The 27947-nt window shown below is 33.7% G+C and overlaps 1 protein-coding gene across 1 annotated transcript in view; it reads left to right on the forward strand.

Annotated features, from left to right (window-relative positions):
* Positions 1-27947, forward strand: part of LOC126888088 (alpha-tocopherol transfer protein-like) — a 104191-nt gene that overhangs the window by 42742 nt on the left and 33502 nt on the right. The window contains exon 4 of the mRNA XM_050656110.1: positions 27118-27370. Within this exon, the coding sequence (XP_050512067.1) occupies positions 27118-27370 (253 nt within the window). The remainder of the gene's footprint in view (positions 1-27117; positions 27371-27947) is intronic.

Genomic DNA, 27947 nt, shown 5'->3' on the forward strand with positions numbered 1-27947 from the left:
TCGATAGAATAAAACATGACGAACTTATGAAAATATTAAATTCAATTGGTCTAGACAGCAGAGATCGCCGTATAATAAACAATATCTATTACGAACAAACTGCAGCTGTTAGAGTAGGGGATCAGTTAACAGACACATAAAGATAAAAAGAGGTGTGCGACAGGGATGTATATTGTCCCCATTACTGTTCAATACATATTCAGAGTACATTATGAACCTAGCGCTAACGGACATAGACGAGGGAATACTTATAAACGGAGAACGAATGAACAACATAAGATATGCTGATGATACTGTCATTTTTGCAGACAGTCTTAAAGGTCTACAGACACTTGTCTCCAGGGTGGCAGAAGTAAGTAGCAGGTTTGGGCTTGATTTTAACCTCAAAAAAACCAGATACATGGTTATAAGCAAAAATAGGATACCACCTGGTCAATTACTAGTTAACCAACAACCTATAGCACAAATCACCAACTTTTGTTATTTGGGTGCAAACTTAAATAAACAGTGGGACCAATCGACGGAAATTAAGATAAGGATCGAGAAGGCAAGATCAGCTTTCGTCAAAATGAAAAAAGTCTTTAACAGCCACAATATAAAATTGGAAATAAAGGTTCGTTTACTAAAATGCTACGTATTCTCCGTTCTTTTATATGGCGTGGAGTCATGGACCTTAACTGAAGCATCACTGAAGAGACTCGAAGCATTTGAGACGTGGTGCTATAGACGAATGTTGAGAACTTCCTAGATAGACAGAGTTACCAACGAAGAAGTTCTACATAGAATGGGTAAAGAGCGCGAACTAGTCGTAACCATAAAATGTCGCAAACTGGAATACCTGGGCCATATAATGCGCAATGAACAACGATATGACCTACTTCGGATCATACCTCAAGGTAAAGTGCATGGGAAAAGAGGTCCAGGACGAAGAAGGATATCCTGGCTGCATAACCTGCGAAAATGGTTTAACTTAACCACTACCGGACATTTCAGGGCAGCAGTCAACAAAGTCAGAATAGCCATGTTAGTGTCCAACATCCGTAACGGATAGGCATCATAAGAAGGAGTACACCCCCACAGTGGGCATCCATAAATCCATACAGTTCTCAATATTTGTTTATAAAGTAGTAACTTATTATGCATCGACAATGTAAAGTTTCTTCCAATTAGCCAATGCATTTTTCTATATCTTATATTTAGTTCTTCCCTTTTTTTCTTAACGTGCACCTTCCAGCGTAGTTTTGCATCTAATGTTATACCCAAATACTTAGCAGTATCTGCATATGGTACTTGGATATTGTTGATTATAACTGCTATATATTGTATTTTTTTGTTGCTGAAATTAACATGGACAGATTTAGCTCCATTCAGCCTGATTCTCCATTTTTGTGTCCAGTTATGGTTTGGTTAACTGCTATTTGGACCTTGTTGGTCGCCTCTTCACTTGTCGTCCCTACTGCTTGAATAGCTGTATCATCAGCAAAGGTGGCAACTGTGTTGTCTTTCAGTACAGGTATATCACCGGACCGGACCCAACACACTGCCTTGTGGAACACCTTCTCTAATTTCTTTTAAGTATGAAAAACAGTCTTCTTGCTTAATTCTAAAATGTCGTTTTTTATGTACGATTGTGAGAGTACTGTATAGGTAAAAAACATTTTAGTTTGTATGTTAAACCTTCATGCCAGACTTTATCAAAAGCCTGTGCAGCATCAAGGAATACAGTTGAACAGACTTTCTTTTCTTCTAGGGATCTTTCGATAATATTTGTGATTCTGTGCACCTGGTCAATTATTGTTGAATGCTTATTTCTTAATCCGAATTGATGTGTAGGTATCAAATTTCTTGCTTCGATAATTGGTTTTATTCTCTTGAGCAGCAGTTTCTCAAACAGCTTCGATATTACAGGAAGCAGAGATATCGGTCTGTATGACGAAACCCCATGTGCTGGTTTTCCTGGTTTAGGAATCATAATGACTTCCGCCATCTTCCATATCATTGGTACATACTTTAATCTGAATGCACCGTTAAAGAGGTTTGTTAATTTTACGATAGCTCTTCGCGGAAGATTTTTCAACAGCTCACCGGTAATTAAATCATAGCCCGGAGCTTTCTTCGGATTAATATTTTCTCTTATTTCTTCAAGCACTTCTATTGGTGTAGTTAGCCGAATTTCTTCCTCTAATTGAAGGGGTTTCTCCCATCTTTCTTCATCCCCTTGCGGTTCATTTGGTTTGAATGTATTTTCAAGATGTATGGCAAAAATTCTCTGCTTTTTGTGCACTACTTCTGACCCAGTTACCATTTTCTAGTTTAAATGTTCCAGAAATTTTCCTTATTTCCTTTGGATAAATGTTTCCTTTTAGCCTAGGTTTCAGTATAGGAGTGTTTTCCGCTGCTTGCTGGATATTGTTCACCAACAATTCTGCTTCTTTACCTAATTGCTCTGCGTTTTGTATTGGTACACTTAGATTTATTCTCTCTTCAAGTTACTTTGTTTTTAATAATTCGGTCACTCATGGTTAGTAATATGGGCGAATGATCAGAATTTAAGTTCCAACAGTCATCAATGTCTATGAAATTAGCTGAAATATTCTTAATAATAAAGAAAATAAAGTAACTTTTTGTTTTGTAACTAGAAATACTTTTTGCATTTATGTAAAATTGGTTAGAGAAAGATTAACTCTAAAGCTCTAACCGTAGGTGGAATATTTACTTTAAAGATCCTAACATATTTTACCATGGCGAGTATGCAATTTGGCTTCACTATATTTTTCTACACTAAGGATTTCCGGGTTAATTTTGTATTTAAATTATTTGCAGATTTAATTTACTGATATCTTTTTTATTTAAATAGAATAAATTATTACTGGTTATTTTTGGTCGCCTTTTTATATAGTCTGGAAGAATTATTTAATATCATAAATATTCAAGGCCAAAAAATTTACGCATAAGGATTGTTTAAATAAGTAATAAAATAAACTAGTTTTTTCGTTAAACAATTTTTAGTCTGAATATATATTAAAATTATTTGGTAAACAACCTTGAAATGAATTAAATTTTTTCATATATATTTTTTCCAAATTGCGTTTTTATTATTAATTGAATTCCATAAAAAATTCTTCCAATATAGCTCCTTTGTTTTTATTAGTTATCTCCTTCGGGTGCTAAAAGTGGCCAATCTACTACCTAAAAATGTCTCTCTTTCAAAAACAAATTTCGGTTCGTTTGTATAGCCCAGTAAATGAACGGAAAATAGGGCGATACCGTGTAATTTTCAGGGCCAACTCCGAATTGCATGAACATTTGGATTTAGGTTTTACGGGTATTTATCCTCCACTGCAAAGTTGAACTTGTAACCCCTATTTAAATAAACGTTAAAAAACGTGTACAGTGGGAAAAATGAAAGAATACCCATGAACGAACATATAAAACACGCTGTATTTTCCTGTCGCCGTGTCACACAAAAAATTGTCCAGCGCAAGTACATGTAAGAATTATTATTACATGTACTTGCGTTGCACAATTTTCTTTGTGACACGGTGACAGGAAAATACAGCGTGTTTTATATGTTCGTTCATGGGTATTCTTTCATTTTTCCGACTGTATTTAAAATAAGTCGGGAAATGGATAAACTGACTAATTCTAGGCAACACTTTAGTTATATAAGAGTATTTGAAAAAAATCAATATTTTCGAGTTATCTGCGAATGAAAGTGTTTATTTTTTGAGAAAAAAAATCAAGTTTTCTTTCAGTTTTTCACCAATAACTGAAAAAGTAAGTATTTTATCGAAACAAATATTTTAAGCAAAAATGTAGCTCGTAGAAAAATGAAAAACCATTTATTAATGCAGTGTATAAACCCAGTAATAGAAAAGTTGTAGCTCTTAAAAACACGTTTTTATTGGTCAAATTCCAAATCGAATATTTCAACGTGAAACCACCAAAAAATGAGGCAATTTTCTGCTTTATTTTTATTATTTATAAAAGTCGGTAGCATCAAAACTAAGCGAGTTACGATTAAAATAAAGTGGCTCTTTTTATTTTGGTAAAATATAATCGTGATCTCCCCCTAGTTAGCACCCCAAATAAAATTAATCGTTACCGCTTTACAAACAATTTACTTTTATTATATATTTTTATATGATCTGTAAGTTTCACCAGTATAAAGTGTTTATTTTTGATAGGGTTATAGTTGATATAGCTTAAACGAGTCACTAATCACAAGTGTATGCCAACTTTGAATAGTCATATCAGAAAAACAAAATGAAACAAGCATATTTATAAAAGCAAAACCTTAATTTTTACTCTTTAAGATTTTTCGTATCGCTAATATTTTTAAGTTGCATTGAAAAAAAATGCATTTTTCCAAAATTTGTAGAATTTTTTTTTTTTAATATGAAACGAAATTTTTTTAAAACTAAGCATTTCGAACCGGTCAAACTTACAGATCGTATAAATATTGCACTTACATATAAAATAAATGGTAAAGCGGTAACGATTAATTTTATTTAGGGTTCTAAATAGGGGGAGATTTTCACGATTTTTTTTACCAAAAAAAGGGGCCAACTTTATTTTGAGCGTAACTCGCTTAGTTTTGATGCTAGAAACTTTTACATAAAATAAAAAGAAATCTTTTTTTTAACGAGTAAAAAAATTAAATTCCAAAAATTGCTTTATTTTTTGGTTATTTCACGTTGAAATATTCGATAAGGAATTTGACGAATGAAAACGCATTTTTCATGATCTAAAACTTTGCTTTTACTGGGTTTATAGACTTAATTAATATAACACTCTCTTCGTTTTTGTATGACCTATATGTTTGCTAAGAATATTTTTTCGATGAATAGGTACTTACTTTTTGAGTTAACTGCAAAAAACCGCCTGAAAACGTGTTTTTATTTGTTGAAAAATACACATTTTAACTCGCAAATAACTCGAAAAGTATTAACTTAGTCAAAAAACTCAATAGAACAAAAAATACTCAGAATTAGTCAGTTTATCCATTTCTGGACTTATTTTAAACGCATATTTTATCGCCCCTAAGAAGGGGCGACTTTCACCCCCCAAGTAAAAGCAACCAGCGGTACAAGTTTAACTTTGATTTTGAGGGTAAATAGAACCTAAAACCAAATTTTCTTGCAATTCGAAGTTGACTCTGGAAACTACACTCCAAAACGGTCATTTATTGGACTAATAGAAGTCTGTGTATTTCCTGGTAGAATTGCCCCATTTTGCCCTTCCCGCCTATCCGCCACTACCTTTGTCCCTAAAATTTTATCTTCGATCTGACACAGTCTATCAGAGTCTCAGATTTTCAAATATTTTAGCTACTTTGTTCAAAAATAACCAGCGGCATCTATTTTCTGCCTTACAAAAGGAAACTCATATCACCTGGAATAACACCTTGATAGAGCACACCAAAATGCCAATATAACTTAAAATCAGACTGGACTGCTCAGTAACATACAGATTCCACTGTGAAAAAACCAAAAGAAAGTGTATGCTCGCAACAATTTCTTAGGGAAACTAAAATCATAGGAAATGGAGCGCCAATCCCACAGTATTAAGATCAACAGAGTAGGCGCTATGCTTCTGAATGGAGGAACATACATATCCGGTATGGAAAAGATCTGCGCGCGACAAGAAAATAAATGGCAGTCTGAAAAAAACTTGTAGACTTATTATCGGCTGTACAAGATTAATCACTCTCTTCAGGCAGCTGGGATACTGACTCCTGTAAAACGGCCCAACAATTCACCAAAAGATCCAAAGAAACCTTCGATAACCGCCACAGCCTTTTTGAAAACGAACCCTATTCTGGCATACTGAAATAAAGAAAGCGTTTTCTTAACACCCTAGTAGCCGAACCACCACTCTGTTATCCACCAGCGGGAGTTCACGCGCCAGGTCGACGTGGCGCATACTGCGCCGTATAACAACTGGTGAAGCATCGACCAAGTCAAATCTTGTTAAATGGAAATGACGATAAGTGTGACTGTGGAGCAATAAAGAATATGAAACAGCTACTTCTTCTTCTTCTTTAGGTGCCATGTCTGTATTCAGACGTTGGCCGTCATCATGTTTACAATTTCCTGAAATCTCTCTCTATCGGCTGCTGCGCGAAATAATTCTTCTACTGTGCAGCCACACCATTGTCTAAAATTACGCAGCCATGAAAGTTTCTTTCGACCAATCCATCTCTTTCTCTCTACTTTTTCTTGTATTATAAGGCAAAGCAGATGGTATTTAGGTCCTCTAATTATATGGCCGAAGTATTCTGTTTTTCTCCTCTTTTGATGCTTATGAGCAGACGTTCTGAATTCAGCATTTGAAGAACATCTTTATTGGAAGTGTGCGAAACACACGATATCTTTAGGATTCGTCGATAACACCACAATTCGAATGCTTCTATTTTGTTTAGCATTGTGGTTTTTAACGTCCATGTCTCACAACCATATAGTAGGATAGACCACACATAACATTTCAGCACCTTCTTTCGAATATTCATCGACAGGTTCACAGGTTTCTGTTACACAAAACTGGTTTCCAGGTCATAAAAGCCTTCCGTGATATGTCGATCATAGTTATTATCTCTTCATCAGAGGCACAATTTACATTTAACCAGCTGCCAAGGTACTTGAAATGATTTACCCGTTCTAACTCCTCTCCATCAAGAGAAAGCTGACCTTGATCTATATTATTCTTTGCAACTGCCATCTACTTTGTTTTTGAAATGTTGATTTTAAGGCATTTCCGATAACCTTCATTAACTAGATTTAGTAGTTTCTGAAGATCTTGTAAATTTTCAGCAAGAATGGCTGTATCGTCAGCGTATCTAATATTGTTGATTACTTCTCCGCCTAGTCTTACGCCCTCTTGTCTGCCATCCAAAGCCTCCCTAAGGATTTTTTCAGAGTACAGATTAAAAAGGGTGGGTGATAAAACACAACTTTGTCGTACTCCACGTTTTATCGGCAGTTTTTCAGTACGACTGTCTCCAATTTGGATAGAGGCTACTTGATTGTAATTTAAGTATTTTAGCAGTCTTATTTCGTAGTGGTCAAGTCCTATTAGTCGGAGAGATAGAAGCGGATTTTGTGCGTGATAAGTAATATGGAAAAACTATACGAGGATATGTTGAATTAGTTGTGTACATGACTTTCACCAACTACCGGAAACCAGAGTTGGGGCCGAGGGTAGTTATAAGGGGTCAAAGTCGCGGATTTTATAATTTTTTTTATGACGCTCATGATCGAGATAGTGCACTAAAATTTGGGAAAAAGTAGGTCATGACGTAACTAAGTAAAATTTCTAGGGGCGGAACGCTGCGTGGCCGACAAAGGGGAGGGGGTAGGGGTGAATATAAAAAATATAAAGGGTTTTTTGCGACGTTCGTGATTGAGATAGTGGACCAAAATTTAGGAATAAGTAGATCATGATATTACTAAGTAAAATCCCCAGAGCCGGAAACCAGAGTTGCGGGTGAGGGTAGTTATAAGGGGTCGAAGTCGCCGTTTTTATTATTTTTTTTGTGACGCTCATGATCGAGAGAGTGCACTAAAATTTGGGAATAAGTAGGTTATGATGTAACTAAGTAAAATCTCCAGGCGTGGCACGCTGCGTGGCCGACAAAGGGGTGGGGCGGGGGTGAATACAAAAAATATAAGGGATTTTTTTGCGACGTTCGTGATTGAGAGAGTGTACCAAAATTTGGGAATAAGTAGACCACGAAATAACTAAGTAAAATCCTCAGAGCCGGAAACCAGAGTTGGGCATGAGGGTAGTTATAAGGGGTCAAAATCGCCGTTTTTATTATTTTTTTTGTGACGCTCATGATCGAGGTAGTGCACCAAAATTTGGGAATAAGTAGGTCATGAGGTAACTAAATACAATCTCCAGGGGTGGAACGCTGCGTGACCGATAAAGGGGTGGGGGTAGGTGTGAATATAAAAGATATAAGGGGTTTTCTGCGACGTGCTAGATTGTGATAGTGCACCAAAATTTGGGAATAAGTAGACCATGAACTAGCTAAGTAAAATCCCCAGAGCCGGAAACCAGAGTTGGGGATGAGGGTAGTTTTAAGGGGTCAAATTCGCAGTGTGTATTATTTTTTTTGTGACCCGGCACAACATTTGTCCCCCACGCAGCGTTCCGCCCCTGGAGATTTTACTTAGTAATGTCATGATCTACTTATTCCCAAATTTTGGTGCACTATCTCGATCACGAACGGCAAAAAAACTCCCATATATATTTATACTCACCCCTGCCTACCACCCCTTTGTACCCCAAGCAGCGTTCCGCCCCTGAAGATTTCACTTAGTTACGTCATAACCTACCTACTCCCAAATTTAGGTGCACTATCTCCATCATGAGCGCCACAAAAAAAAAATAATAAAAACCGCGACTTTTACCCTTATAACTACCCTCGTCCGCCACTCTGGTTTCCGCCTTTGGGAATATTACTTAATTATGTCATGGTCTACTTATACCCAAATTTTGGTGCACTATCTCAATTACGAACGTCGCAAAAAACCCCTTATATTTTTTATATTCACCCCTACCCTCACCCCTTTGTCGGCCACCCAGCGTTGAGCCCCTAGAGATTTTACTTAGGTACGTCATGACCTACTTATACCCAAATTTTGGTGCACTATCTCTATCATGAGCGTCATAAAAAAAATAATAAAATCCGCAACTTTGACCCCTTATAACTACCCTCGGCCCCAACTCTGGTTTCCGGCCGTTGGTGAAAGTCATGTACACAACTAATTCAACATATCCCCGTATAGTTTTTCCATATTACTTATCACGCACAAAATCCGCTCCCAGCTCTTAGACTATAACCAGCTATTAACACTATTAGCAGCTATACAGTTACTATTAACAGATACTTCTTCTTCTCCAAATGCAAATCCACTAATGGATGTTGGCGATCACATTTTCCATTAACTCTCTGTTTCTTGCAATGTGGATCAGTGATTGTATGTCGGTAATCCCTGTCCATTGCCTTATGTTTCGGAGCCAGGACATTTTCTTGCGTCCTATTCCTCTCTTGCCTTCAATTTTACCCTAGATTATAAGTTGAAGGAACTGGTATTTTTCGTTTCGCATGATGTGACCCAAATACGCCGTTTTTCTTTTCTTGATGTTTTCGAAAAGCTGACGTTCTTGGTTGATTCTTTTAAGGACATCCACATTTGTGACTTTCGCCGTCCATGGTATCTTTAGGATACGGCGATAAAGCCACATTTCGAAGGCTTCTAATCTGTTTATATCCTTCGTTTTGAGTGTCCAGCCCTCTATGCCATATAGCAGCACCGACCACACGTAGCATTTAGTAAACCTTAGTCTCAGTGTAAGGTCGAACTCTGAGCAGCTCAGTACCTTCCTGAATTTTACGAAAGCTTGTCGAGCTTGCTCAATGCGACATTTTACTTCCCTGTCCGATGCCCAGTCTTCAAAAAGCCACGTTCCTAGGTATTTGAATTTGCTCACTCTTAATTTGAATTTGAATTTGCTCTATCTAACAGATACTAACCTACCTAATTGCCCACATAGATGCACTCTCGGTGACGTATGAACAGGCAAGCAACTAGAATTGGACACAGCCCAATATTGGGCTCAGAAACTTAAGTTTTCCGGACACTAAAAAGTAAAGTAAGTAAGTATGTATTCCAAAGTAGATGGAGCTACGTGGGAATAATAGTCCTTAAAGTGAGAAGTTTACTTAACGATGAGTGTGATGAGTTTTAATAAAGACAAAATATCTAGTTTAACTAAAGATGTATTTTAAAAATGACAGATATTTATCCCTTCTGGTGCATACTAGGCCGCACTTTCTAAGTAGGTTACAGAAACTTGGTCTTGTTCCGAATCGCGATAATAGTTATTTCTTTTTTAAACTTTTAATTATATAATATATACACCGTTTTTTGGCGTCAACTCCATTCCGGTAGGGATCTATGGAGTAGTATCACCGAGCCATAAGCTCTTATCTCTTACCATACCGCTCCCCCATAGGCCGATCAGACACCAGCTTATTCTAGGCCAAGCCGTAGATTCTTTAGAATTTTAGGCTACGACGTTAGCCTTTTTATTTTTCTATTCAACGGCTGGGGCTCGAACCTCGACGCCCATCCTCTAGATTTTTCATCGAGCGCCTCAGATCGCTAGGCTATCTGACCGACAAACTTTAATGATACCGATTCACAAATTAGTCGACAACTAAATTAATTCATTTATTATCATTATTCACAACCCAAACTCGCTATGAAAATAGTATATTAAGTATGGAGAACGGTAAGGGTTTTATACCGATCGAAGACAACTGTTTGGAGGAGGAGCGGCGCGACGACGATTGTCTGAGATCGGTTACCCTTAACGTTCGACATGCTTATAACGTTTTTTGCACGATTGATACCATTATAAATTATAAAATTAAACATTTTCGTCATATTGACTACTTTCATTCATTTTATCAAGATATATACTTTGGTTGTTAGGTAGTAACTAGGGTGCATAACAACAATGGAGAATTGAGTTTTTATTTAGTTGTCAATAATTTTAAGTACAATTTTGATTATTATAAATTAAAATATGAGCGAAAGTGAATTTGAAGAAATTGAACGGGCTTGGGAAGAAGGGTGTTCCGCAATTATTCCCGAAAAATTCAAAATCCGTTATCAAAATACCTACGAAAATTTTAAAAAATGGTGCGAAGGCAAGAATTTAAGCATCGAAGAAAAGACTCTATTGGCATATTTCGTTCAAAGACATATGCAGTTGAAAGCTCCTGGAAGCCTCTGGGCAGAATATTTAATGATTAAATCCACCGTTTTTCTTTATGATGGCATTGATATTTCCAAGTTTTCAACTTTGATCGCGTATTTGAAGGGAAAAATTAAAAAATTGTACCATAAGTTTTAATATTAATAAATAATTCGTTAGTTTTCTTTATTCTTTCAAGAAATAAATTAAAATTAAGAGATTTTTTAACTCGACGGTAAGTGAATTACTTACCGTCGAGTTGGAGTACTTACCGTCGAGTTGGATTACTTACCGTCGAGTTGCTAGTAAATGTCACTGACGTAAAATCTGTCACGGTAAACAGTCAGAAATGATCAATCGTGCAAAAATAATTATTTTAAGAGCGTAGGCGCATATATTTTACGGTTATCCCTACTTTTCTTTCTTTACACGGCAAATTACGTGTAGTAAAATTCTCACTGGTAAGGAAGCTGCAGGAGATGTAAAGATTAGTCGACAATGACACTACCACCAGCAACATAGAGTTGCTGGTGAAAGTGTCATTGTCTAAAGTACTGTAGACTACAGTACTTTCGACATACCACCACATTTCTAAGAATAGAGCTTCAGTCCATCTGAAACGAAATATGCTATCTTTCTCCATTTTTGTTGGGTTCGCCCGTATTTAACAAATTATATCAAATTAGCAGTCATCAAAACACTCATACTCTAGTCAATGTGTCAGAATTGTACATTTATGTACACATTAAACAAATTCTGATGTCCTAGACGCTTTAATGTAAAAGGCCTTAATAATTATTCTAAGTCTATTGTTTCCACATTATGTTCTTAATGACTACAAAATATTGTTGACTGCATAACTACCTTTAACCTAAGTATTATGTCTTCATATTCATCTATTTAATTATTGCATATTTCACAGTTTTTGTTTTACATTTAGGTTCGAATATTTTTAGTCCCAATATATGGATATTTGATAATGTTTTATATTCAGTATCAACATAAACTTTAAATTCTTTAGTTGAAGTAACAATACAAGTTCATAACGTTACGTTGACAGTTTGTCTTTGACATACTTCTAAACTTCCCTTACCTTTAGTTGATATTCAACTCTCAATATGTGAGGTTCATCCCTTTCACATTACATCTACGTGGGTTAGAGTCCTGTGTTTGTTAACATTCAATATTATTATTAACAATATGTAGTACCATATAAGATTTTGTAATATTTAAAGGGTTTTTACCCATAACATTTTGGTGGCTTAAGCATAAGAAGGCATGCTATTGTAAGTATGCCCTCTGGCAATTATTCTTAATCTTAGGCAACATTTTACATTTTCCTTTATTATTTAGGTTATAGGTCTGGAACCGGCGTAGTAAAAAAAATTTGATTAACAGCAAGCTGAAAATTTGTTAATAGCTTAAAGGTGTGTAGTCGGACAAATTTTGATGTATGTGAACACCGGAACAGAGGAAATTTTAATTGTGGACCGTGAGTTTAATAATTGTAGAACGTGTCATCTTGACAAGTTTTTGAATCTGAAAACTAGCTGGTTGTTTATATGTTTACAAGAATAAAATATTACGTGGCGCGAAAACGTATTTTCATTTTGATGCAAAACAAAATTCTAGTTTTAATTTAAAAGATTTTTCCATAATATTTGTTAAATTTGAAGTAAACGCGCCACAAAAGATTAACTTTAATACAGTTTGAATTTTGAAACTCTTTTGTGGCGCGTTTACTTCAAATTTAGCAAATATTATGGAAAAATCTTTTAAATTAAAACTAGAATTTGTTTTGCATCAAAATGAAAATATATTTTCGCGCCACGTAATATTCATATCAGATCTTTTGTAGCTGGAATATTGTATGCGCCACTCATTTTTACGGCGTTTAGCGGTTTTATATTCTTGTATCAGGAGTTTTTCAAAGTTATTTGTAAATTAAGTGTATGAAGTTGAATGCAATGTTTCTCAATTACACGTTAAGTTTTATAAATGGTCGCCTTTGTCGTATTATTTCCCAAATGATCTAGTGTCCATCGAATGGACACTAGATTTTTTTCTATTCGGAATAGATTGAAAAAGATATTGGAATGGCCGGTAAATAAACTCGGATCGTAAACTCTGCCCGTTGCCAGATTAAATTTAGAATAAACGGAATAATCATTAATTGGATTATACTTTTGTAGCTTAATAACTTCTAAAAGGCTTAACCGATTTTGATCCCTAAACATGAGTTAGAAACATGCTGACAAGTAATATCTGATGCATTGAAGGTCAAGTAAGATAACTGAAGCTATTACAGGAATTATTGAGCTTGAAAAACCGTTTTTCCCATAGATAATAGATTCGATCATATTTATGAAGCCTATTACTTAAAAATTCGAATTTTCCCGAATATGAAGTATACACCGTTAGATTTGTCTGGAGTCCTTCTACAAATGCTCAGTTATTGGCGTAATTCGTAGGTTAAAATTTTGAGTAATTGTCGAAAAACCAAAATTTTCAAAGTTTAGTTGTTCAGTTTTGCGGCTACACTGAGCCGAGTATATGTCTGATCCTGACGGCTTACACACCATTTGAAAGCTTAACTCAACACTATTGATAAGACTATTAATATTAAATCCTTTTAAAATCCTCAGTTGCAAAAAGAGGTGACTTTGAAAGGCTTGGTAAAGGTGGGTTTTGCATGTTATTACAAGTTTTAATTGTCTGTAGCTCACTCAACTCTTGTTGTAGAAAAAATTTTCGTAAACCAAGTTCTTAAGAATTAAACAAGCTACATTTTCATATCTAAATATTTTTTCGCATATCTGATGCTAATCTTTCTATTCTGAAGAAAAGGGCATGTTTCATCAAACTACAAAAATTCGTTATTCGCTTTTAACTCCAGTTTTTTAAAAACTAATTGTTTTAAGCAGGTCAAACTTCTGTAATCTATTAAAAATACATTAATAAAAAATACGAAATAATGTCGATGACGAATTTAAATTAGGGTGGTAATTAGGGGGTTGTTTCCGATACCTTTTTGACTGAAAAAATAGGGACTGGCATTCTTTTCATTATAATTCACTTAATTATTAAGATACATACTTTATTTTTTATTTTTGAAGATAGATCTTTTTAAACATTTAAAATTAGTTTCTGTAAGTTATCCTCGAAAAATGCATAGTTTTTCCGTCTTTTGACTTTGAAACTACATATAATATTTAGTATTTGACGTAGAGAAGCTAACCTATAATAAAGTACAGCTCGATTACTATTGGTCTTAAAGAAAATTAAAAAAAAAACACTTTGTTTCTTTTTTAATAAAAGGTATATTATATTCGTTAATTAAAGTTGTTTTGATAAAGCAATATATTTTTGAGTTATTAGGAGAAAACTGATTAACAACACTGAATTTTTCGATATGAAGCTAACACTTTCGATAACCAATAAATCGAAAACTATTAATTTTATCAAAAAAATTAATAAAACATTTTTTGCTTACAATTAATATTTTTACCAACATTTGCGGTCAAAATATAATAAAAAATTTCCACTCCCAAGATGGGGTGGTAACCACCCCATCGTAAAAGCGTCTTTTGGCATTATATAGGCATTATATATATATACATTCTGTAAAAATTGCGAAGTGAAAAGTTTCAGTTCCTGGACTAATTATACATTTGGAGTTCTATAACTTTTAAACGGCTTAACTGATTTTAATCAGTAAACATGAGTTTGAAACGTATTGACAAGTAGTATCTGAAGCATGCAAGATTAAGTATGATAACTGAACGTATTGCAGGAATTATTGAGCTTGAAAAATTGTTTTTCCCATAAGAAATAGATTAAATCATATTTATGAAGCCTATAACTTAAAAATTCGAATTTTCCCAGATATAAGGTATACACCGTTAGATGCGTCTATAGACCTTCTACAAACGCTCAGTTATTGGCGCAATTCGTAGTTTGAAATTTTGAGTAATTGTCGAAAAACCAAAATTTTCACAGCTTAATTTTTTAGTTTTTCGGCTATGGTGAGCAGTGTATATGTCTTAGCTTGATAGATTAGGCACCGTTTGAAATCTTAACTCAACCTTATTGATTTAGTGTACTTGCGGTTTTCCGATCTCTCCTTTAACCTAAGATATATACGCCCAAAAAATATGCTATTTTGTATCTACCTAGCCCTCTAGCGGGTTTACCGGTAGTCAGAAGTCAAAAATTAGACCGGTTCTGAATCGGCCCTCACACCCTCTTGAAACACAGAAAAAATTCAGATCGGTGTAACTTTTCCACACACATACAAACATACATGTTGAGTCCGCGAGTTTTTACCCGTGCGTCACCATTTATAGTCCATTCTTTCACGGTTTTTGCTCTAAATTTTAAAGAACCGCTTGGATTGACATGAAATTTGGCATACGTATAGCTTACATGTCAAAGAAAAAAAGTGATATTGTGCCGATGTGTGCTTTTGCCCTGGGGGTGACTTTCACCCCCTATTGTGGGTGAAAACATATATATCCAAAGTAAGTCCGGAAATGGGTAAACTGACTAATTTTAAGTAACTTTTGTTCTATAGAGCCTTTTCGCCAAGTCAACACTTTTCGAGTTATTTGCTAGTGAATATGTTCATTTTTCAACAAATAACCAGATTTTTAGACGCTTTTTCGCAAATAACTCAAAAAGTAAGTATTTTGTCGAAAAAAAAACGTTCTTAGCAAAAATATAGCTTATAAAAAAGTAAAAAAAGATGGTGTAGCAGAACCGGAGTTATAGCCAATGAAAAATAGATTCATATTCACCAAATTTCAAATAGAATTTTCTATAATTTTTATTTCGACGTGCAATATCCAAAAAATTAAGCACTTTTTGGGGAAAACCCATTATAACTTTTTTATAGTGTTTAAAGAAAGCTTTATTCATGTTTTTACAAAAAGTTTCTAGCATTAAAGTTAAGCAAGTTACGCCCAAAATAAATGTGGTCCCTTTTGTTTTTTCAAAAAAAAAATCGGGAAGACCACCCTCTAATTAGCAACTTAAATGAAATTAATCGTTACCGCTCCACAAATTATTTTACTTATGTTGTGTTTATATGATCTGTAAGCTTCATCAATTCAAAGTGCTTATTTTTGAAAAAATTTGGTTTCAAAATAAAATTTCTAAAAATTTAAATTTTGAAAAATATGCTTTTTTTCAAAATAACTTAAAAATTGTTAGAGATACCAAAAATCTCGAAAAACATAAAAAAGTCAGATTTGCTTTTCTGAATATAATGTATTTTTTGTTTTTCTGTTAGACAAAAATTGATTAAGATTTGGTGTTTCAAAATTTGCATACATTCGTGATCAGTGACTCGTTCAACCCCTTTTAACTACAGCCCTTTCAATAATAAGGACTTTGAACCGATGAAACTTACAGATCATATAAACAATATATACACGAGTCAAGAAACTTGTGAAGTCGTAACGATTAAGTTCATTTAAGATACTAATTAGGGGGTGATTTTCTCGATTTTTTTACCAAAACCAAAAGGGACTAACTTTATTTTGAGCGTAACTTGTTTAATTTTGATGCTAGAAATTTCTTTTATAAAACAAAAATAAAGCTTTTTTAAACACTTTAAATAAATTGTAATGAGTTTTCCCCGAAATGTGCTTCATTTTTGGTTATTTCACGTTAATGTATTCCATTTGGAATTTGACGAATATGAACCCATTTTTTATTAGCTATAACTCTGCGTCTACTAGGTGCAGAGACGTGATATATACACCATTTTTTTAAAAATTTTACAGCCTATATTTTTGCTAAGAACGTTTTTCGACAAAATACTTACTATTTGAGTTATTTGCGAAAAACCGTCTAAAAGCGTGATTATTTTGTTGAAAAAATGAACATATTCGCTGCCAAATAACTCGAAAAGTATTGACTTAGTGAAAAAACTCTATAGAACAAAACTTACTTAAATTTAGCCAGTTTATCCATTTCCTGACTTTCTTTGGACGAATATTTTTTCACCCGCAAGAGGGGGTGAAAACCACCCCCAGGGCAAAACCACATATCGGCACAATATTACTTTTTTTCTTTGACTTGTTAGCTATGTGTATGCCAAATTTCATGTCAATCCAAGCGGTTCTTTAAAATTTAGAGATTTTGAAATATTTTACCGTTAAAGAACGGACTATTAAAGCATACGAAATAAGTCGGAAATCTATTTCATGCAACAACTGACAGAAAGTGGCTACTGTTCCGATTACTGGTTTTATTATAAAATTTGACGTTATCAAATATATAGAATGTCAAATGTAAGTTTTGCTTCAAAATTTGTGTGCAGAATTACAGCTACATTTGAAGTAGCTTAATAAATTCGTTTATTATTATTGATTAATAAATAAATAAACAATTTATAGAAAAATTCAATAGCATATTTTATTTTTGTTATTTTATTCACTTTGACGGAAATCTAAACACAATCATTTGTTTACTGTTTGAATGACGTTAGCTTTGTATGTTTTAAATATTAATTGCCAAAATATAATTATTTACCTTAAAATTTCAAAGCCCAATATAAAATTAGTTGTGAAAACAACTGTTTGTGTAATATAAAGAAACTTCAAAACGCAAAAATTCGACAAAAACCGCAAAAAATTCAACTGACTGACAGCCACAAAAGTCAACAAAGCAGAAACGTCAAACAAATTGTGCTTAAAATATGAAAACATACCGATGGTCTTTTCTTGTACCTATCTCGTTCTCGTTTCAATGCACTGAGTCTAGATGGTTCATAAAAATCACATGTGTTTTTACTTAATAACAAACGGCAGCTGGTTTGTCATGAGTTTCATACGTGGAAGAGAATAATGCTAGATAAAAAGTATGTGTTTTATCTCACCAGGTATTAATGACGCACGGGTAAAGACTCGCGGACTCAACTGTACAAACATATTCACAAATATTTTCCCCTTTTTAAATAATAATTGAGTATAATTCTGAGCTCGGTAACTTTTGAACGGTATAACCGATTTTCAAAATTAGACATTCGTTGGAAAGGCAATGATCAGTACTATCAGAAGCCGTAAAGGTCGGACTTAAATTTTTGAAATTTTTGGGAGTTTTGGGCACGAGAACGAAAAACAGACCCTAAATGGGAAGGGCCGTAAAATCCACACCCTTGGACCAAAATGGAGAGTTGACATATGGATGGGTGAGTTTTTCCTAAACTTTAAGATGGGATTTGGTCCAGTTTTAAATTCAGTCAGATTTAGAAAATCGAAAATTTCGTGTATATATAGTGTCGCTTGTAGGTGTATTGTTGTTGGGGTTGTGCGCCACTGACGAGAACTGCCGTTCTCTGGTAATATGTTTGTGTAATGTAAAAAATTTTAAAATGTAAAAATTCGAAAGAAAACAGCAAAAAATTCAACTGACAGCAATTCAACTTCGACTGACAGCCACAAAAGTAAACAAACCAGAAACGTCACAAATGTACTTCAAATCTGAGAACATCCCTACGCTTCTTTTTTTGTACTAGTCTGGGCTGATTATAGGAGAATAGGCCATTTTTGGGAAAAGTTATTTACCAGCAATTTTATTGCCGGAATCGAATTATAAGATCCTATATATTAATAATATAGGTATGCAAAGTCCTCAGATAGTGTGCTACTTTTTTTATAAACAAAATGGCGCACGAAAATCGTGTTTTTTTTTCAATTATTGCTCTATAACTCCGAAGATTTTAACGTTACAACAAAAACACTAAAATAAAAATTCACCGTGATTAAATTCTGCATAGAGACGCGTCTCTCCCGATCTGCTCCGACGAAAATTTTCCTCGGAAAATTCGGGTTTTCCCAACAAAATCTTTAATTTTCAAATAAAGATTTAGATAAGTAATTATCTACCAATAATTAAGTAATTTGGTGACTTAAAAGCCTTTGTGGTTTAGATCATAGTTACAGAAGCTGATGAAAATTAAACGAATATTTTAGCAACAATTCAATTGTAAATTAATAATTTACGGTCGCAATAATAACCAAAATAATTATGATACACTGATCAAGCTTTGAAATCTTATAAAGATGAGATGCCTATTTAATATTTTGTCGACAAAATATGAATTTTTTATTTTTTTGCATAATCTTTAAATGTTTAAAAAAAAATAGTTATAAACAAATTAACGTTTCTCAGAAAGTTTTTATTATATTATAATTTTAAAAAATAGCTAAAATGTGCATTTTAAATATCATTAAAATAAATGCTTCAAAACTTTTTTACAACCATTTGTAAAAAAGTTATGAAACAGCAAAATAAACATACGATTACTACTGTGTTTATAATAATTTTTAATTCTTTCAAAGCGTAGAAGTGAGTTTAAAGTACAAGCTAATTATTTACAAAAAAATATCGATTATCAGTTTAATAGTTATATTTTAATTAAAGATTATAAATATATTTTTTTGTAATTTACACGCGCGAAAGTAGAGTAACACAGTACTGTAGCTAACATTTTCACTCGGAGCGACGACCGGCCGCGTGATGTACACTTTTAATAAATAATGCATGCTGCGTGTCAGTCGCTTCGAGTGAACATTTTAGCTCCGACTCTGTATCAGGCCTACGTTTGCGCTAAAAATTACAAAAAAAGTATTTTTAATCTTTGATTAAAATATAACCATTGCACTAATTTTCGACATTCTTTGTGAGTAATTAGGTTGTACCATAAACTAACTTTTAAGCTTTGAAACAATTAAAACAAATTATAAACAACGGAGATTTGGTATATTTATTTTGCTGTTTCAAAACTTTTTTGCAAATGGTTGGAAAATTTTTTTAAAGCATTCATTTTCAAGACCTATGAAATGCGCATTTTAAATATTTTTTTAAATTAGAATATAAAAAACAATTTCTGAGAAATCTTAATTTGTTTATAACAAATTTTTTTAAACATTTAAAGATTATGCAAAAAAATGAAAAATTTATATTTTGTCGACAAAATATTAAATAGGCATCACACCTTTATAATCTTTCTAAGTTTGATCAATGTCTCATGATTATTTTGGTTGTTATTGCGACTGTAAATTGTTAATTAACAATTGAATTGTTGCTAAAATATTCGTTTTATTTTCATCGGCTTCTGAATTTATAATCTATAACAAGAAAGCTTTTATTTCACCAAGCTATATAATTATTGATAAATAATTACTGGCCCAAAAAAATTATTAGAAAATTCGAGATTTTGTTGGGAAAACCCACGTTTTCCGAGGAAAATTTTCGTCGGAGCAAATCGGAAAAAACATGACTCTATGCAGAATTAAATTGGGGTGAATTTTTATTTGAGTGTTTTTGGTGTAAAGTTAAAATCTTCGGAGTTATAGGGCAATAATTGAAAAAAATACGATTTGTCGACGCCATTTTGTTTATAAAAAAAGTAGCACACTATATGCGGACTTTGCATACCTATATTAATAATATATAGGATCTTATAATTCGATTCCAGCAATAAAATTGCTGGTTAATAACCTTTCTTTGTACTTTACTAATTAGACCAGCGTATTATAACTATTTTTTTTTCAAAATTGAAAGATTATGCAAAAAAAAAAAGAAAAATTTATATTTTGTCAATAAAATATTAAATAAGCATCTCATCTTTATAATCTTTATAAGTTTGATCAATGTATCATGATTATTTTGGTTATTATTGCGATCGTAATTTGTTAATTAACAATTTAATTGTTGCTAAAATATTCGTTTAATTTTCACCGGCTTCTGGAATAACAATCTATACCAAGAAAGCTTTGATGTTACTAAGTTATTTAATTATTTATTAATAATTACTTACCTAAAACTTTATTTGAAAATTAGAGTTTTTGTTAGGAAACCCGCATTTTCCGAGGAAAATTTTCGTCGGAGCAAATCGTGAAAAACATATCTCTATGCAGAATTTAGTTGCGGTGAATTTTTATTAAGGTGTTTTGGTTGTAAAGTTATAATCTTCGGAGTTATAGAGCTATAATTGAAAAAAATACGATTTGTCGGCGCCATTTTGTTTATAAAAAAGTAGCACACTATCTGCGGACTTTGCATACCTATATTATTAATATATAGGATCTTATAATTCGATTCCAGCAATAAAATTGCTGGTAAATAACTTTTCCATGAATTTTGCTATTTAGCCCAGAGTATACCTAGTATCTCTGTTCGATCTACTAAGTCTAGCTAGAGCGTTCATAAAAATAACAAATACCTATGTATTTTTACATATTTTATGTATTTTTCATACGTATTTTTAACAGGCGGTAGCTGGTTTGTGTTTAGTTTCATGCGTGGAAGAGAATGATTGTAGATAAAAATGGTATGTGTTTTATCTCTTCACGCATTAAAGACGCACGTGTAAAAAAATCGTATACTCAACTGTACTGTGTTGCATCCTGTAAAGGCGTATATTGTAAGGAGTACATCGTTCATATACCCAATGGCTCGCTGAATGTCAGCAATAGTGCACTGTAGTGACGTTTTCCAGCTGGCTGATTGGTTTATATTTACTTGAAAAATTCACTTTGGTTTATATTTACATGGATTAAGTCTTAAACTTTTACTCCAATCCTAGAACACGCACTACGTAAGTGTTCTTCATGTTCTTGCTTGCTGGTATCCATCAAATACAACATGATAATCCTCTGTTGTGCATCTTAGCCTCTACTGGACAATAATATGATTGTATAAAATGGATGTTTAATAAAATCCATCAGTTATTTCTGTTCATCTTTATTTTACTGAAAAATCTAAAAATTACAATGTCTTCATGTACACTAGGGTGGAGCGCTGTTATATGGAGAAAAAAATATCAGTTTTTACAAACGCGTGGTGCGGAATCGACGCTACTGTGGGAAAGGATTGGAGAAGTTAATTGTCATTTTTTTATATTTTGACTCTAACATCTGCCCCAACGTGATTCAAATTTTGAAATTTGAAATTTTTTTTTTGTATTTTTACCTACGCGAGGTGCGGTATCAATTCGCTTCTAGGACATGAATCAAAAACTTCAATAACACTTATTTCTATTTTTATCAGAATAACTGCCCCAGCGCTACTTAAATTGATCTATTTTGAATTTCGCGCCAACTCTCGACCTAACGCTGCAACCAAAGAGTTATAACCTGTCACAGGAGCCAACCTTCATTCTCCCACTCAATTTCAATTATAAATTAGTAGCACACAAAACAATATTGGCTAGAATTATTATAGTTTTCCACGATAAGTATATAACATTATTGAAACCTTATGAAGGCAGGAAGGACGAAGACGGTTACAAAGAGAAGCTATTAAAGTTTGGTGAGGATAGCAAGAAATTGTTTGATATTGCAACTTGCAAATGTTTAGAATTCAGAGATTGCAACTGTCCTAGAAACCGAAAGATTTCAATACCAGGAGGAAATTTCTTAATTGACCAACGAACTGACCATAAAATAATGATTAATAGTTTAGATCGTGAAGCGACCAAAAAAATTGAGATGGATTTACATAGATTACACCAACAAGAGCAACGTGAAGAAAATAGTCTTGAAAATAGGGGTGGAATCTCTTCCTAGTACTTCTAGTTTACCTTCAACTTCAAAGATACGACCGAGTATCAACTTCAAAGCGGTGAAATTGAGGACTTCCAATCGCAATCGATTATTTCTACTTCTTTACTCACAATGACTGATGTCACATTTCCGGTTGTTGCCAGAACATTAGATCGTTATGGGGTTTGAGATCGTGCTGGAGTAGCAATAATTTCTGCAGCTTTCCACGACATTGGTCTTATTAATGAAAACGATTCATCACTGGTTATAGACAGAAATAGAGTTCGACGAGCTCGTTCTAAAGCTAGTACTTTGTAACTCTATTCTGACATTTATTTCCTCAAACTCTATCGATGTAAATCAAATAATGGCTGTTGGTTGTGATGGGACTGTCGTTAACCAAGGAAACAAAGGTGGCATTATTCGTTTATTGGAAATCAAGTTTCCACCTCCACTCCAATGGATCATATGCCAACTACACGCCAATGAACTGACACTGCGTCATCTTTTTCAACATCTAGATGGCACTAGAAGTGGGCCAAAAGATTTCACAGGCCCCATTGGCAAGGCAGTTACTAACTGTGAAGTATTACCCATTGTTCCGTTTGATATAATTAAATGTACGTTGCCGGATATTACCAAATCGACACAGGAATTAAGCACCGATTAACTATATCTACTACAAAAATATGTCAGTATATCAATAGTGGACATTGTGATGAAAATTTTGTGAAAAAAAAATCCTGGTAAACTAGTTCACCCTAGATGGTTGACATTGGTTAATCGGATATTGAGATTATATGTCTCGAGCCAAACTCCGTCAGAAAACCTAATTATACTAAGCACATTTATTTTAACGGTCTATGCTCCTATGTGGTTCAGGATCAAGACTAGGCCAATTTGTATTTTTGGTGCCAAACATTTATATGATACAAAAAAACTGTCGCGCTATTTGCCAAACCACTTGAAGAATGTTATTGTCCCAGTCATACAGAGAAATGCATTCTTTGGACATGCAGAGAATCTACTACTAGGAATATTAGCCGACAACAGACAGTACGTCAGAGAAGTTGCACTCGCAGAATATTGAAGATCAGAGAGACATCATACATAGGAGCCTTACATATTTTCCAAGTACCTACTTTAAATATGAATGCTGATGATTACATCGATATGATAGATTGTAAAACCAAGACAGAACCTCCACTTACGAAGAATTTAAGTACCGAAAGGATATCTCAGGCCATCACGGAAAAATTCCGTGTCACACACAATCCTCTGAAAGGTGTGTCAAATTAGTTACAGAAGCAAATGCTGCCCTCTGTGGGTCACAGAGGAGAGACGGATTCATTCAGAATAAGCTCAAATCATGCCTTTTGATGCCTAAATTTCATACTAAGAAAGACTATCGTTAACAATGTTACATTGACTATTTTTCTTTTGTTTTTTCTTCATATTATAGTCCTAATAGCTTAAATAAATGAATAAAACATTATCGTTGACCCTAGTTGACTTTTTCGATTTTTTTTTAGAAAAATTCCAAAATTTCTATCACCGTGGGACACTTTTTAGACTGAAAATACGAAAAAATGTCATCTAAGTTTTTCATTCGAAAATGAAAGACGCATCAATTCCGCACCCCGCGAAAATGAAATTCGAAAAAATAAATTGGCGCTCCACCCTAAAGTACACTGTATACCCTCCGTAACTTTGTAACTGTTCCTTTTAAAAGAATTATGCATAGGACCTTTTTTGTATCAAATTTAATGTAGAATATTTTTGTATAGAACATTGTTCACGGTAAACCGCTTCGTTTTAGAAATACGTAAAAAATATCAATTTACCGACATCTTCCTACCCAATCCCCCGACTCTTAAATAATTAGTGTAACTTTTTCCTGAACAATATGTGCATCGTATAGAACAATTTGGTGTTGGAGGGAAACTTTTACTTTGGTTGTCTGGGTTAGGCCTTTTTTGTACCAATTGTATCATTAGGAATTACTATTTTATTTATTTATCGTATGGCATAGATACAATAAGAACACATAATTTTAAAAAAGTATATAAAACATTACATGAAGTATCACAAACGAACATCTAATGTATTATTATAATGTAAAACATTTTCGGTCGCATTCAGGAACTCATCGAAAACTCTAGGTTACCGCCTTCGGGGGCATTCCTCAATAATAGGTGCGTTCGCGGGTACAGTTGACAAATTGTCGCCGACAATTTCTAACCTCATTTAATATAAATAATATCGTTAATAGATAAATAAACAAGGTATATTTACTTTTAATTAATATTAATAACTAATTATTAAATTATAATAGGTAAATATACCTTGTATATTTATTAGTCCTGTCGCCAGGGGGGGTACAACGGCCTCGTTAATTCAGATGGACTTACTCAAGTTTTTTTTATGTATTTTGACCCGTAGAACACGAATTTTTTGGGTAACAGTTGATCCGGATGTCGATAAGATTGTTATAGACCAAGAACTTGAGGAATCAAATAACAGCGATTTTTGGCAAAACAAAACAATATTTTGTATTTTTTGGGCCATTTTAAGTAAAAAATATTTCTACAAGTTTTTTCGTAGGATGCACAGTTTTCGAGATAAACGCGGTTGAACTTTAAAAAAATCGAAAAATTGCAATTTTTGAACCCGAATAACTTTTGATTAAAAAATAAAATAGCAAGTCTGCTTACCGCATTTGAAAGTTTAAGTCAAATTATATCGGTTTTGATTATTTGCGTTGGTAAAAATTTATTTTTTTATTGTTTAACAAAGCTATAAACACGTAGGGTTTCCCGTGCTTTTACATGCGTTTTAACGCATGTAACGTAGAAATAGTCTTGATTGCACTAGTACCTATTCTACCTACTCGTTCGATTTTAAATGAGAAATCATAGAAACATCACTCACGCACTAGTTGTTTGTAGCTTTGTTTAACAATAACACAATAAATTTTTAGCAATGCAAATAATCAAAACCGACATAATTTGACTTGAACTTTCAAAGGCGCTAAGCAGAATTGCTATTTTATTTTTTAATCAAAAGTTATTCGGGTTTAAAAATTGCAGTTTTTCGATTTTTTGAAAGTTCAACCGCGTTTATCTCGAAAACTGTGCATCCTACTAAAAAACTTGTAGAAATATTTTTTGCTTAAAATGACCCAAAAAATACAAAATATTGTTTTGTTTTGCCAAAAATCGCTGTTATTTGATTCCTCAAGTTCTTGGTCTATAACAATCTTATCGACATCCGGATCAACTGTTACCCAAAAAATTCGGGTTCTACGGGTCAAAATACATAAAAAAAAACTTGGGTAAGTCCATCTGAATTAAGGAGGCCGTTGTACCCCCCCTGGCGACAGGACTATATCTATTAACAATATTAATTATATCATTTTAAAGTGCGCATGCGTTTTGCTGCTAATTTGTCGCCGACAGGCACCCGCGAACGCACTTAATGTGGCGGACGGTCTGCCGTTGCGCACCACAGTCACACTCAGGAGTAAGCGCATTTCCCCATCTATGCAAGCTGTCACCACATCTACCGGTACCTATTCTTATTCTGTTCAGCGACGTCCATGTATTGCGGGGCAGTTCAAAGCCTGGCGGTTTCTGATCGATACAGGCCATTTGGTGTGATTCCTGTGGTGAGTCGCTCTCCCATTGTCTTCTCCAAGCGTTGGTGAGGTCCAAATGTTCCTGATGTAGGAAGGTGGCACTTTAACAATGGGGGATATCTGGAGCGCAGTCTGTTCATTTCGATATCAAGCTTATTATGGTGGATGGGTAGTTGACGGTTAGTCTCGACTTTTCGATATTCTCTGAGAAGAGAATGACTTTTTCTTAGTTTCGGCGGTGGAATGTGACTCAGAATGGGAAGCCAATAGTTCGGTGTTGGTCGAATTGTACCTGAGATCAGTCGAATTGTCTGGTTTAATTGCGTGTCAATGATCTTCGTGATGACCTTGATGATTTCCAATCTCCGATAGGAGTGGCACAAGAAGAAGAAGAAGATCTTCGTGTGTTTGCGATTGAGCCATACCGGCGAAGCATATTCAGCCGCCGAGTATACGAGTCCGAGAGCGGATGATCTGAGTACGGAGGCTGAGGACCCCCATGTGGTGCCACATAGATTTTGGATTATATTATTTCGCGTCTTCAGTTTTTCTGCCGTTCTTTGTAGGTGTTCCTTAAAACTTAAAGTTCTGTCAAAGTCACTCCAAGATATTTTGGTGTTGAGTTATGAGTGAGTTTTCTGTTTTCAAAGAAAAACTGGAAAATTAGGAATTACTGTTAGGAATCTAATAATCTAAAGACAAAAGTGTTTGTAGTGTATCTATTACAGATCAATTTGATTATCCAGTTGATGTTGACTATTCCTAGTTCGAGTCAACTCAAACGGCTGGTTTTAGTATAAGATGGTATAAATTAATTATAAATATAAAATGAAGTAATAAGTAGTTGAAACTGTCAAAACAAAGAGACGCACACTCGTTAAAAAAGCACGTGAGATTACAATCGTATTACTAATAGTCAACTCAAACTAGTAGGAGTTGATTATATTTTTACCGCGATTTACTTTTACTAACAAGGGTTAGGAAGAGTCTACTTCAACTAGTAAAAGTTAAATTAAATTTTTCAAATCAATTCTTATTGCTCGTTTTAGTTGGATTTGACTCGAACTAGGAATAGTCAACTCTAACTGAGAATCAACTTGAACTGTAACATATCAATGTATTGCATAAAGTATACTAAATACCTTAATATTTTAGTTATACGCTTCCACTACCAGAGCTCACAGAAAATCTTCATAGGATAACTATATTCAAACTTAATGATGTAGATCCAGATTCATTTGATATATATGATCATGCAGGGCAGTTTTTAAGGAATCTATTTGAAATTAAAACTAAAGAAGACCTTACGTTGGGAGAAATTTTTGTTATGGATTGTAAGCACGCTAAATTTGCGACTATAATTAAATGTACTCCAATGTATGTTAAGAAAATTGCTTTTGTATTGGAAGTAAGTATTGTTTGTTTTCTTTGTATTCTGTAAAATATTATAGTGCAGTCGCTGAAGGTGGGTATGGATGAGCTATTACCTCCGATTTCGATGTTGAAAAGTGATATGGTGCTAACTTGTACTTTTACCCTGGGGATGGATGCCACCCTTCTCGAGGGGAACAGTATTTTATTAAAAATAACCCCACAAATCAATAGAGGGACAAATTCTAACAACATTTGTTATATCATATTATTAAATTGAATCAATATTTTTTGAGTTAGGAATTTAATTTTTCGTGAAAAAATGTATCTTTTAAAGCGGCTTTCCATAAACAACTCAAAAACTATAACTTTTAACAAAAAAGTTATTATTATCAAAATTGAAGCTAATAAAAAACTTAATAAATTTCTTACTTGAAAAACCATTTACTATTATTTAAAAATGAGTTATAGGTAATTGAATATATATTTTTTCGGCGAGTACTTAAATCTATGAATTTAAGCTTAAGCAACGGTAAAACGATACATTTTATGACATACTTAAATACTTTCTAAATACTTCTTAAAGTACTCAAAAATTTCTATCAAATGAGGTT

This window comes from Diabrotica virgifera, chromosome 7 (assembly GCF_917563875.1).
Source record: "Diabrotica virgifera virgifera chromosome 7, PGI_DIABVI_V3a".
In the NCBI taxonomy this organism is placed as follows: Eukaryota; Metazoa; Arthropoda; class Insecta; order Coleoptera; family Chrysomelidae; genus Diabrotica; species Diabrotica virgifera.